The sequence below is a fragment of the Ambystoma mexicanum genome, chromosome 6p (genome assembly GCF_040938575.1).
Source record: "Ambystoma mexicanum isolate Mex_15411 chromosome 6p, UKY_AmexF1_1, whole genome shotgun sequence".
NCBI lineage: Eukaryota > Metazoa > Chordata > Amphibia > Caudata > Ambystomatidae > Ambystoma > Ambystoma mexicanum.
Window position 1 is genome coordinate 1,500,263,062 of NC_090935.1, and position 13,398 is coordinate 1,500,276,459.

Below are 13,398 nucleotides of genomic sequence, written 5' to 3' on the forward strand. Positions count from 1 at the left end.
AATCCACGTAGCTTTGTCATCAGGCAGGTCTCACAAAGTATATGCTAAAAGGCGTTGTTGATTTCATTTAGTTGATGTAGAGGAGTGTGCGACGTCACACATTGGTAGTTAGATCAATATATTCATAGCACTGTTTCATTGTTTCTAAACTCTGCTTCATGGACATTAAGATGGAAGTGCAGCCTAATGAAGGTAACGTTTGTTGAACTCTACATCTTATTTGTTTTACAAAGTTCAAATTATACTGTTTGTAGGGACTGTGGTAGATTAAAATCCTAATGCCAACAGATACTGATGCCCACTGGAACAGTTTACTTACTAGGGCTTTCTCTTGTTTGTCATCTTGCATTTTTAGGTCTCCACTGCTGTTATCCCTGAAACCCAGCTGGATAGCCATGCACTGAATAGTGGTAGTTTAACCAAGCAACCAAATGCTCCTCAAGTGTTGCCTGGATCCACACTGCACATGACCGTAAGGCTAAATCCTTTTCACCATATTTCTTTTCACAAAATGTTGCTGTCAGTGTTAGTCCAGATTGAGTATTGTAGTTTTACTCTGTACTTCTCTATTATTAGACTTTTATTTCTCAATGATGTTTCTTCTATTTTATCAAAACATGTATAGGACATGTCCTGTGTCTATAGACATCTTATGCCTCGCCCAAAGATTCAACCTCTCACACCAACTTCAAAGTAAGAGTAAAGATGTACTCATCCCTTACACCAGATCTGTCTTATCAGGTCCACTTAGTTAATCAAACTACCCTTAATATAGCTTCATAGAACTAGCATAGCTGCCTCAGAAGGAAGGCGGCTCGGCAGGAATGATAGTGCTTGTGGTGGGAGTGAGCCCCTCAGTGAAATTGTTTGACTCTTGTGAAGCTTTTGGCCCGAATGAATGTGATGGTACAGAGCTGCTGTAAGGGATTTCTCTTGTTATATAGACTAGTTTGCTGCATTTGCTACATAGTGATATGGTAGAGACAAATTAGACTTCATAGACCCTGCTCGTGGGCCCTTCAGGGCCCATGGGTCTTGAAGACAGAGTTAAAGAACCAAGCACAAGTGAGGGAGTTTAATGTGGCTTAAAATCCCCTTAATGCCATGTATGGCCTATTTCTGGGCTCTATAGGGCTGTTATAACCCATGTCACATTTTCATGTGAAAGGAAAATGAGACTCTTATGAAATTAATTGCATCCACCCGTTATGCGCTTATAAGGCCCATTACACAGGCAGGATATCATTCTCTGCTTTGTGGGGCTAAGGCCCACTTTACATTTGGTAGTACAGGCATGTATGTGCTTGTTGTTAGATTTTAAATCTGCCTGGGCATTCATGAAGAATTGGATGCAGGCAGGGGTCTATTGGCAGTACACACATCTTCCTGAGTGGTCACAGGAAATTGGCTATGAGTGCATTCGTCAATTTTGGTAGCGCTCTGAGCAGTATACCGGCACTACCAGTTCTTCGTGCCAGGAGATTGTCCAAACAGAATGCCAAATTAACATTCTAATGGTTAGAATTAGGCTTGAAGCCCTCTCCCGTGGGTTCCTGAGGGTGTTCTTTTCCTTCCTGGCCATTATGGCCTGGGTTGGCCCAAGGGGTTTGGGTAATAAAGCTGTTGGTAGCAGGGTACTGATTTTGAGCAGAGAGGCACGCTGCAGTGGCATTGCTGGTGTGGTGATGGAGCTGGCAACACATGCAGGATGAAGCAGGCCTTCGGCCGGGAAGAGAAAGGAACTCTTGAGTGTAGCCTGCGTGGAACCAGGGCTACAATAATAATGGAGTAGCTGGGTTCAAAATTGCTGGCAGCTATTTAGCTCCTGCTTCTACCTTAGGAGAGCCTGGTTAGCTTAAACTGCAGCTACCAGGAGCTTTTATTTGGCTCCCCTGGCTCACTGGTTCCTTACAAACATGCATATATAATATTAACTTTGGGTGTTACAGACTGTTGATAAAGATGAATTAGGACATCATCTAGGACACAATATTCGACCTTACATAATGGGCAAAAAATGAATTGTGCATCTCATATGGAAGTTCGATTTGTAGTGCGCTGGGTACTTGCTTCTGGTTCCCCCACCGGTAGCTCCTGCTTACTGGGTGATGCATGACACCCAGGAGCTGATTTTAGCTCCTACTCATTGAAACTTAATTTAGGACCCTGAACGGCATGGCAGGCAGCAGTGAGGTGAGCAGAGGAAAACAGCAGATGGAGCTAGAGCGGCACTTCTAACACAGGTAGGTCCCGGGAGTACTGTGGCTTTGCAGAAACTCAGGGCTGTATCAGGAAATATAGCCCAGAATTTAGCCAATTAAACTATGCCACGTCATATCACTCTGGTGTACTAATAAAGGTAAGAGTAAGAATCATCTTTACTTGACAGTTGCAATCAAGGGATTATAATAATAATTGTTATAAAGGCAACACATTACTTTATGGTGACTCCTTAAAGAATGAATGTATCTAAAACGAGAAGATTCTGCCCAACTATGCACAACCAAACAGTTAACCTTGGTTATTTGAATTTGATTCCCATTATATAGCAGATATAGTTTGTGGCTTTTTATGGTGCAGAACAGTCCTTCGCATACCTTACCCTAACACTTCATGCGCATATTGTCTCGAAAAACCGATCAGTGTATAGGTGTTAAACACATGATTGCAAAAAATGTAGATGCAACATCATGACAAAAACTGGATTAGGAAATGCCATCACCTTGGAGCGCTGCATCATATATGTCAATTTTTCTGATAATTTGTATGGATGGAAGGAAGGGAGTAAGGTGCACAGTGAGAGCTAAAAATCATAGCAACGCCCCACACAGTAATCTATGGTGAAATATCACAGTTCATCGCTGTAAGGTGCAATGTTGTTGGAGGAACATGCTAGAATGTCAGAAAATAGCAAGTGAACTTAGTTTTCTCTGTTAAAAAACAAACTTTTAAATAGATGCTGATACTTTCCTGTTTACCTGATAGTCTCTTATTGTCATACTGGACATGGTTCCAGGTTGACTCTAGGAAAACAAGGTTTGTTTGGTTTGATGTACTCCAGTTCTCAAAGGCCCAATTCAGAAATGTGCTTATATTAAATGTAAATGGGTCTTATTTCCACAACTAGGGAACAACCTTCTTGTGGTTAACTTTAAAGCTTCGGCTTACAATTGTGTGTTCCCAATTTATTCATTGGGTGAATCAAAGTGCATTCTGCTGGCTGCGTAAGACTTTTGACTACGATCTTGGAGCTTATCAGTTTGTTTTTTTCCACATTATTATTTTTACCTGCTGTCATTCATTTCATTTTTTACGGAAAACCTAAAATTATGAACTTTCATTTTATTTTGTAGGCACTTGAGGACCGTTTAACAGTGATCCAGACACACCATCTCTCATTTGTGGACTCTGAAAGTCCAAGTCAAAAAGTTGTATATAACGTCACTGTGCCTCTGCAGTCATATCAAGGTAAGTGAGCCAGGGGTCGTGCTAGGTCTGGAAAAGATCCGGGGCTATGCTAATGTCGGGACTGTCGGGACTCGGGGCTAGCTATCCTTTTGGTTGTAGCTGCTGAACTTCTATCCGGGGCTACAACCAAAAGACCCGGGGCTATAGCCCCCTCGGCCCCTCTCTAGTAAGCCTTGGAGTGAGCCCATTCACCAGTGTGCTATTTGGTCCACCAAATAGCACACTGGTGAATGGGCTCACCAGTGACTAAGCGGGCGGCTAAGGCTCATGTGGGACTTTTGCTCAAGGCGGGAATCTTACATTATTCCTGCTAGGCTTCTAAACTCGTTATTGGGCAGAACAGTTTTGTACATCATAGGGACTCCCTGATTCTGAACATTGGACATGTTTTGATTCAAAAATTGTTTGTATCTGTATTTGCCACATAAAGTTCCAAGAGCCACTTTCATCCAGTTTTCAGAAGTAATACTGAATGTATCTGTAGGTCAATAGGTTGTAATGTTAACTGTCCATCTCTATAGTGCACTCAAAACACAAACCCGCCCTTGCAAGATTATCGTGAAAAGTTAACATGTTGAAAGATATTTTGAGAAAACACATAAGCATGCATGCAGGTGTGAGCAGTTTTGCACTATCGCGTCTAGTGCTTCATTGTCCCATTGTGGCAGCAAGGCTGGTGCCTTGAGTTATGCATTAGCTTTCTGACCTCACAAAAAGCAAATGTGTGTGCCCGTCGCTTGTGAAGGGAACACTGTCTCAACCCTTTTCTATAATGGACGCATGCTGTAAGGAAAGGGCAAAGGGGAAACTGCAATTGTGTGTTAATCCACATCCCGTTTTAATTTATTGTTCGCAACCTAATACATTTGGTAAGTGGGATTCCAGGACATTTGATCATCTGGGTCTCTTTTTCTCCTTTAACTACATTTAAGAGTTCTGTTTTGTGGCTTTCATCTCTTTTAAAAGCGGGAGTTGTAGAATGTTATGATGGTGCCCTCATTAAGCTTAATAGACTGATAGAGGAGTCATTATTACCAGATAATGCCCACCCTATCTTACTGCCCGAGGCAGCGCCAAGGGCAATATATTGGGCAAGAACAATGTGCCCAGCAACTGCTCCTGAGGTTTTTAAGGCAATTAACATTCTGTAATTAAATAAAATGAAGTAGTGTGTTCAACAGCAGCTTTTGTGTTGCTGCTGGATTCGGAATGTTTGGAGCGATTATTGAGTGCATGCCAAGCCTTCTGATTGGTTTAGACTAAGTCAGTGATACCTCCTATGTGCTCTTTGCTCTTTCAACATAGGCCTTTTAGCCTTTGCACATTTCCATTGGGCAGAATCCCTAAGGTAACAGAAGCCTAGATACCTCAATAACACTACACACTAATGATTATTCCCAGACCAAGAGGAGATGCCTATTTGCAGCATAACCAACTGGCGTTGTGAACATGATTTTTTATAATAACCCTATGCTATAAACCCTACTTTCTTTACTAAGTGTCATAGAGATATGCCATGTTTTGATATTCACATAGGGAACAAAACATACCTTCTGTGCTATGTCATAATGCATCCTTTCTTTGCAATATCACAAAGATAAACCCTTAAATAACCTAATATTCTAACAACATATCAATATGGTAAAAACTGATAGCTGTGATTGTTTTGTTAAAGTGTGATTGTAAATCCCTAAAAGGTGTAACTTGGAGCCTATTTTAACGATGTGTACCATGTGTTACTCTAAACTTGAGTTTGCTGCTAAACCGGCCTCAATGTGTGACCCTGCCAGAGGAATCCAATCTAGTCCTCATGAAATAGCTGGAAAGAGTGCATACTTGCCTCTGCTAAAGCCGTATTGTGACGCTAAAAGCTCTAAATTGCACCCCTGGTGAGATGCCCCTGAACCTTTCTATTTTTTCCTGACGGGTTAACCCGATTTCCCCTGAGAGGTCCTCATCCAAAGCATGTTCAAGGATTCAAATCCTGTATGTGCTGCATGTAGAGACCTTTGGCCTTTCGTTGTTAAGGTGTTCCAAATGCACCCATACCTCTTTGAGTGTCCTCACACATTGGGTTGCGTGGTCTCCACTAGCTGGTGTATATAACAAGAGGCCATAGGCTACCCCACCTGTCTGGCACTCGCCGGCAGTATTTCACAGTACAAGTTACTGATCATCTCATTTAATCTGCGAGTATCTGTGCTGTATCTGCTGCTGTGATACAGCACAGATACTCGCAGAGGCTGTTGCAGCTGCACAAGCTAGAAATACAAGGAAAGAGCATAGAAGAACAGGAGCAAGAAATCTACGGCGCACACAAGGCACTGTGTGAGAAGAATACTGCATCTCTTCTCAGAACCTGTGGCACTATAATTATGGGCTCAGATTCACCATCCACGGGATATTACAAGTGACACCTTCCAGTCCACTTCACAGTCCTGAAGACGGCATAAGAACACCCACTCCACCAGTTCTTGCCAGAAACACCACAAGTGTCGACTAGACAGATGTTTTGGTTATAAGAACCACATTCTAAGTCAATAACTGTATTAACTTTTACAGTGCAACAAACTCAACTGCAAATTATTATTATATGAATGTGTAATATGATAAAAGTTGTACAAACACCCATAACGTATGGGGTTAAACATGGCAACACATGTATACCGGCCTAAATAAGCTTTTTTATGATATGCTCGAAAATAAAATTGTTATATTCGCAAACGCTATGTTGATGATCCCCTATTAATGTACAGATTAAATGAGATGATCGGCTAACTTGTACTGTGAAATACTGCCAGCGAGTGCCAGACAGGTGGGGTAGCATATGTCCTCTTGTTATATACACTGTATCATACCCTCATGACATAGGCCCCCCCAGATAAAAAAAAAGAGGGCCGCACACACCCCCCACATATCTCAGACTCCACTAGCTGGTGCCAGAGTATCATGTATAAGCACAGTCGTGTAGGGCTTGCTGTACCCCTGTTATGTCTGTAATTAGAACTTCTCCAGTGCTGAGCCCATCAGCCTAATGTGCACTGCAAGAGTGAGTGGGACATGACTATTGACATCTATGGTTATGGCTTCTCCTGCTTTTAAAGAGCAAGAGATGCAAGGCCATGACCTGCTCTAGAATGATTCTGGATTAGTAGGTGGAGTTCACATAGGCATGAACTCTCGGGAAGATGCCTGGGAAAAATTCAGTGTGCTTGTTGGAGTCTCAGCCAGTGTTTCTACAGTTTCCCTGGGTCTGTGGGAACAGTAGAGTGTAGATGTGTATAACTCTATTCCAGATAACACAAAAGAATACTACAAGGACAGTGTACTTGTAAATGGCCAGGAGACCCCTGCCCTTAGGGACACTGAGGCCAGCATTACAGTGGTGGATGAAAGTTTGTTCAATCCTGAGGAGGTTGCTAAGGCACTCAAAGGTCCCACTAAACTTGCTGGAGGCCCTATCCAGATGGTTCCAATACTACCAGCTCTCATCCAGTGCAATAATATGTCTGTAGGAATACTGGTCAGTGTACAAAATGAGGTGCCTGGGAAAGTCCTGTTGGGGAATGACTTAACAACTCTTGGAGCTGTATAAAGCACTCCCATGGCTCCCAGTAAAAGGAAGGAGGAGCAAACTAGATTGGCCAGAGAGGCAACCTTAGATGACTCTCAGTGGGAAGTTACAGAAGTTCCTATAACTCCCAGTCTGTTAGGCCCAAGGGCAAAATCAGAAGTGGTGGCTTGACACGTCGTGAAGCAATTGAGTCTTTTTGACAATATACCCCTCAAGAGTACAAAAGGACAGATTGAGTTGAGTATTGCCCGAATATTTGGTACACCCTGGCACACACAGCTGGCTGCAAAAGAAAACCAAGGATTAATATAATATTCCAGAACAACAATGAAACTAAAACAGTGATAGGAATTGTTACTCAATCAATGAATGAGTGGTTTCACTAATGTATTCCAAACTAGTATGATGAGTAACCCTGAGAAATAGAACAGTCGGTATTACTGAGGGAACATAAAGGATGGAAGAACAAACACTGCTGCTGTGCAGTCTGCTTACCTATTGAAGAATGTCATGCGCCTTGGAGTGTTCATGAAGGAAGATTGCAGCAATAGGAATATTTGTTCCGGGAGTAGTAATGTTCGTCTATTCCCTCCGGCACGAGGACGCCTAAACAAAAGTACTTGATCCTTGCGCCGATGCGCCAATGACCCCAGTGTTTTTTGAAGGTCCCAAGCGGAATAGTTCAGACTGTAGATGTGACGAACGGATGAATGTTCCAAATTAGTAACAGTTAATGTTAAGTATACCAAGGTGAACCGTGACAATCCAGTAAGCGTTCCGAGTCGGCAACAGGTAGGAGAAGCGTTGCAGGGACAAGCGTGACAATCCAGTAAACGTTCCGAGTTGGCAACAGGTAGGAGAAGCGTGGCAGGGATAAGCGTGACAATCCAGTAAGCATTCCGAGTCGGCAACAGGCAGGAGGAGCGTAGCAGGAAGAACAGTGACAATCCAGTGAGCATTCCGAGTCGGCAACAGGGAGGAGAAGAGTAGCAGGGATAAGAGTGACAATCCAGTAAGCGTTCCGAGTCAGCCAGGTAAACAACTTTAAGCAAAATCAGGAGAGGAAGCAAGAGTAGCCAAAATACAGACCAGGGATTCAAAAACCAGGAATCAAGGTAACAAAATACGTAACAAAGCTTTCAGAACAAATTCAGAAGCGACGCCATGCAGATTGGGTGGAGTTTATATTAGGAACAGCTGACTGCATGCACAACGCGCTGCCGTAATCCAGGAGGCATACGTCTATGCAGTGGGAGCCAGAGTTTCCACGGCAACCCATAGCGTTCTCCGAAGGAACAAACGCTTCTGGAAGAAATTGTTTTCTGAGGGCTTTGTAATCAGCGTTTGAGTCCCAAATTCTCAGGGATAATGGTAAATTTACTGGGGGCATGAGGATGTTTTCTTCTGTGTGTACATTGTCCAAAACGTGATGAGGAAGAGTTGAACGGAACCCTGACACAGTCCACAGGAAGGACACCCTTCTCATTCAAAGCCAAAGAAGGTGACAAAGGGTAAACCCAAGGTCTCAAGAAAGAAGGGTGCCACACCTAAGGACATCCGAGATGGGACAGTCCCAGGTCATACCTGTGACCCCTCCACCAGCTGAAGACTAACAGAACTATGAAGAGCATGATTGGTGCTTTAGAGGAACCCCTTAGAAGAAAGTGGGACCTTCTACTGCCATGCGTTCTCTTTGCTGATAGAGAAGTCCCTTAGGAAGGGGTTGGTTTCAGCCCCTTTGAGCTGCTCTATGGTCATCCGGTTAGAGATTCATTGGCCCTAATCAAGGAAAGGTTGGAAAGTGCTCCTTCCCTCAAGCCAGTGAGAGTCACTGACTATGTGCTAGTACTCCGAAGGAGAATTTCACAAATGATGACAGAAGCTTCAGATAACTTAAAAGCAGGTCAGGCTCTAGTCAAACATTGGCATGACCAGAAGGCCAACATGGTGGAGTTTACTCCAGACTAGCTAGTTCTAGTTATGGTACCTACAAGGCAGAGGGCCTTACAGGACAAATGGATTGGACCCTTCAAGTCTGTGGGAAAACTTGGAGAGGTCAATTATTTAGTGGACCTGGGCAATCCCATGGAGGCCCCTAGGGTCTTTCACACTACCCACATTAAGGCCTATGTAGTCAGACCACAACTAGGAGGTTTGCTCTTAACTTCTGATCAAGAGGAGGAGGAGAGTGAACCTCTACCTGACCTTCTCAGGGGACAGCCTCTAGATGAAAAAAGAGAAGGAGATAGTCTATCTTCTGATCTGACTCTGCAACAACAGGTGGAGTGCAAAGCTCTGTTTAATCAGTTTGCCTCCCTGTTTTCACTGGGGCCAGCATGATATACTCACTGTTGACTGTCTCTCTATCAAAAGCAGGGGTTACAGAATGTCAGACCATGTAAGAACCCACATGAAGGAAGAGGTCAAGAAGATGCTTGATCTTGGGGTAATAGAGCCATCTACAAGTCCATGGGCTAGTCCAGTTGTACTAGTGCCAAAGGCAGGATCCAAGGTGTTGAGATTCTGTGTGGATTATAGAGCTCTTAATGTAGTCACCATGACTGATGCCGATCCTTTACTTAGAACAGATAAGCTGGTGGACACACTTGGTTCCGCAAAGTTCTCAGTACATTTGACCTAACATCAGGCTATTGGCAAATAGCTTTGACAGACCATGCCAAGGAGAAACCTGCATTTTCCACCCTAGGCGGCCTCTACCAGTTTAAGGTTATGCCTTTTGGACTACATGCACCTGCTACATTCCAGAGGATGGTGAATCATGTTCTGAATGGGATGGAGGACTTGTGCATGGCATACTTGGATGACATTGCAGTGTTCAGCCCCACTTAGGAAGAGCATCTTGACCACCTTGGATATATTTTGCAGGCTCTTGAGCAGGCCAATCGGACCATAAAGGCAAGTAAATGTCACATTGGTCAGAGTAAAGTGGTCTATCTTGGACATGAAGTAGGAGGAGGTGAAATAAGGCCATTGCCTTAGCAAAGTACAAGCTGAGAATTTACTAAAAACAGAGTTGGCGAACTACGGATGATTGGTGGCTTGAATTTCTGAGAGGAAACCGAATTTTGATCTCTTTTTGCGTTGATAAAACTACTGCTAAAAAAGTTTTAAAAACTAAATGAGATTGAAACAAGACTGAAAGAATGAATGTATCCAATAAAGTAAATTATTACGATATTTTGTAGATAATATGCAATGTAATTTTATTTATAATGATAATGATGTGTTATTTATATAGCGCCTTAATCCAAAGCTCTTTACAGAGCACATATTTACATACAATATCACCCAAATGAAATTGGTTCTCATTTATCGACCTCAGAAGGATGAAAGGCTGTGTTGGCCTTGCTGGGATTCGATACTGCGAACTGCAGATCAGGCTCAGGTCGCAACAGCGAGCGCTCTACCCGCTGAGCTATCTTACCGGAATAATTGTGGCTAAAGGTTTTTCTATATTTTAAACCAATAAAGCCTTTAAAAAAAAGAAAGTTCAAGCTGTACAAGACTGGGCCACCCCTACTACTCATTGGTTACTATAGGAACTTAATTGAGAACTATGGGACCATAGCTTCTCCTTTGAATGTGGTCTCCTCACCCAAATTCCCCAAAAGGCCAGGTGGAATGAGGAGTGTACTAAGGCATTTGAAGAAAGCCCTTTGTCAAGCTCCAGTCTTGAGAGCTCCTGACTACAACCAGTCCTTTATTGTACAAACTAGTGCTTCAAATACAGGAAAAGGTGCAGTTTTGAGTCAGCTCGATGAGAAAGGCAGGGAACACCCTATCTGCTTCATCAGTAGAAAACAGAAGGACCGTGAGACAAGGTGGTAAACTATTGAACGTGCGTGTTTTGCCATTGTGTGGTCTTTGAAGAAGTTTAGACCATACTTGTATGGATCTACTTTTGTAATTCAAACAGACCACCAACCTTTGAGATGGCTAATGCAGATGAAGGGGAGAATCCTAAATTGTTCAGATGGTCAATCAGCCTTCAGGGGTTTGATTTCACATTAGAACACATGTTAGGGTGTAATCACCAAAATGCTAATGGTCTCTCCAGAAAGTATGACCGACTGGATTAGGAGATTCATCCAGGAGTGGATTAAATCCTCCTGTCCTTTAGTCTGGGGGGGATGAGTGTTAGGGAGAATTCTCAGAAATGTGCTAATTCCCTTCTACCTTAGACACCCCCAGCTCTTTTTCTGGACTTTTAATTTTTATCCTGGAGAGAGTAAGACCTTTTTCCCACTCTCATGTATTTTTCTTTGATTTGAACACTGTTTCTTTTGGGTTTGGAGTCTGACAAACTCAATAGGCATCATCTTTGTAAATTGTGGCACACAGCACCTTCAGTACAGTGGCACAGGGAAGTCCTTTAGATTTCCCAAAGGTTAAATACCTTCTCTTGGATAAACTACTGTTTCCAAGAGTAGTAAAGTGAAATTGACTTTACTTAACTTCTTGTAACGTTGTACACCCAGCACACACTATCTTCCATGGAGTGCTGAAAGGGTTACTTAGTATTCCCTTTGTCTACTTTCTCATGTAACATTTTATGTTACCCTTTCTGCAATTTATGGCTGGTGGCAGTGGTTTATTTTTTCCTACCATTGTGTGTTTTTACAGTGGGCTGCATTATAGCACCCATGGGTGCCCATTTTATCAAAATGGCCCAGTCTTCTTTTTTCGCCATTTCTTGTTGTAAAGGTCCTTCTTGAGATTTATTCTGCGCGCCAAACCAGGTTTGGTCCCTTTGTTCATTTTGTCTTTGACAGGGTTCGCTGATGAAGCACGCCTCTGGCTCCAGCATGTCTGGCAGTGCAAGAAGCAAGTTCCCGAAACTCCCTGTGCTTAGTCTCCTTGGTTACAGGAATGTACCCAAATTGCTAGGCTGCAAATGAATGGAAGAGACTTGCATAAAAGGTGAGGTCTTTTGCAAGGAAGGGAGTGTCGACCACTGGGCGAAGGAATCTGAAGAAGAACTTCGAAGAGAAGCTTGATGCAACTCCTGGACCGTTGGTTTGCCCGGTGAAGCCCTGCTGCAGTGCTGAAGCACCGAATTTGCCTCGACAGAGAAGCCCTGCAAAGGACGAATTCTCCCCTTGGGTTGGTGGGCCCAATTGACCCCAAGACGAACTCGACTGGAAGTCCTCTCTCTGCTGGCTGTACTTCCATTGCTGCTGCAGGAACCGAGTGCCAGGGGACAGGAACACCAGAATCGAGTGCATCGTTTAAAAGCCGGACCCGAGCTCCAGGAAGATCCTCCGAACTCCCTCGAAGCAGGGCTGATCAAGCCTGAGCCACCTCAACAGAGTGCTGGACCCCAGAAGCAAGGAAAGCCCACAAGGTGTCCAAGAACCGCGGTGGTGCTATTCGCGAGAAGCTATAACCGCGAAGTGCCGCTGATCTGAACTTTGCCAATTGCTGCCGCTGACCTTCGAATCGTAGTGCAGGAGTCCCCAGATCTCCTCGCTCTTGTGCCCACAACTGAGGCCCAGGAACAACAGGATCTGCCATACTACAAGAGGAACAGAAGGCAGCTGGAACCAATTTCTTCAGACCTAAGGTACTGTGAACTAAGGGGTGTTAATTCCCTCCCCCTTAGAGACCCCCAGCAACTTTGCTGGATTTTGAGGACTTGATTTTTTTACCTGGAGGGAGCGTGACCCTTTTTCTAACTCTTCCATGTATTTTAATGTGATTTTCTACACTGTGTTTCTTTTGGTTATGGAGTCTGACAAACTCCATAGGCATCATCCTTTACATTGTGTCACACATCACCTTCAGTGCAGTGACACAGGGAAGTCTTTCAAGATTTCTCAAAGTTTAAATACCTTCTCTGGGATAAACTGCTGTTTCCCAGAGCAGTAAAGTGAAATTGACTTTACTTACCAATGTAACTTTCTAGACCTAGCACACACTATCTTACCATAGAGTGGGTTACTTAGTATCCCCTGTGTCTAGATCCTCATGTAACATATATACGTTAACCTTTCCTCCCAGAATGGCTGGTGGCAGTGGTTTCGTTTTGAACTACCATGGTTTGCATTTACTGCGGCTGTTCGCAGCCTCCGGTAAAGCAACCGTGGAAGCCATCTTTTTCAAAATGGCACAGAGCAATCTTTGACAAAATGGTTCCGATCTTCTTTTTCACCATGTCTTTGTGGAAAGGTCCTTCTAGAGATTTTCTCTGCGTGCCAAAACAGGTTTGGTCTTTGTTCATTTTGTCTTTGGCTGGGTTTCTGAGTGAAACCTGCCTCTGGCTCCAGAGTGTCTGGGGTAAGCGGGAAGTGAGGGGGGTGCCCGAAACCCCCTGTGCTTGGTCTCCTAGGAGACCC

General features: G+C 43.6%; 1 protein-coding gene across 1 annotated transcript in view; it reads left to right on the forward strand.

Moving 5' to 3' along the window:
• Positions 1 to 13,398, forward strand: part of FRAS1 (Fraser extracellular matrix complex subunit 1) — a 1,618,415-nt gene that overhangs the window by 914,500 nt on the left and 690,517 nt on the right. Inside the window, exons 30-31 of the mRNA XM_069626341.1 lie at positions 356 to 472; positions 3,354 to 3,468. Of these exons, the coding sequence (XP_069482442.1) occupies positions 356 to 472; positions 3,354 to 3,468 (232 nt within the window). The remainder of the gene's footprint in view (positions 1 to 355; positions 473 to 3,353; positions 3,469 to 13,398) is intronic.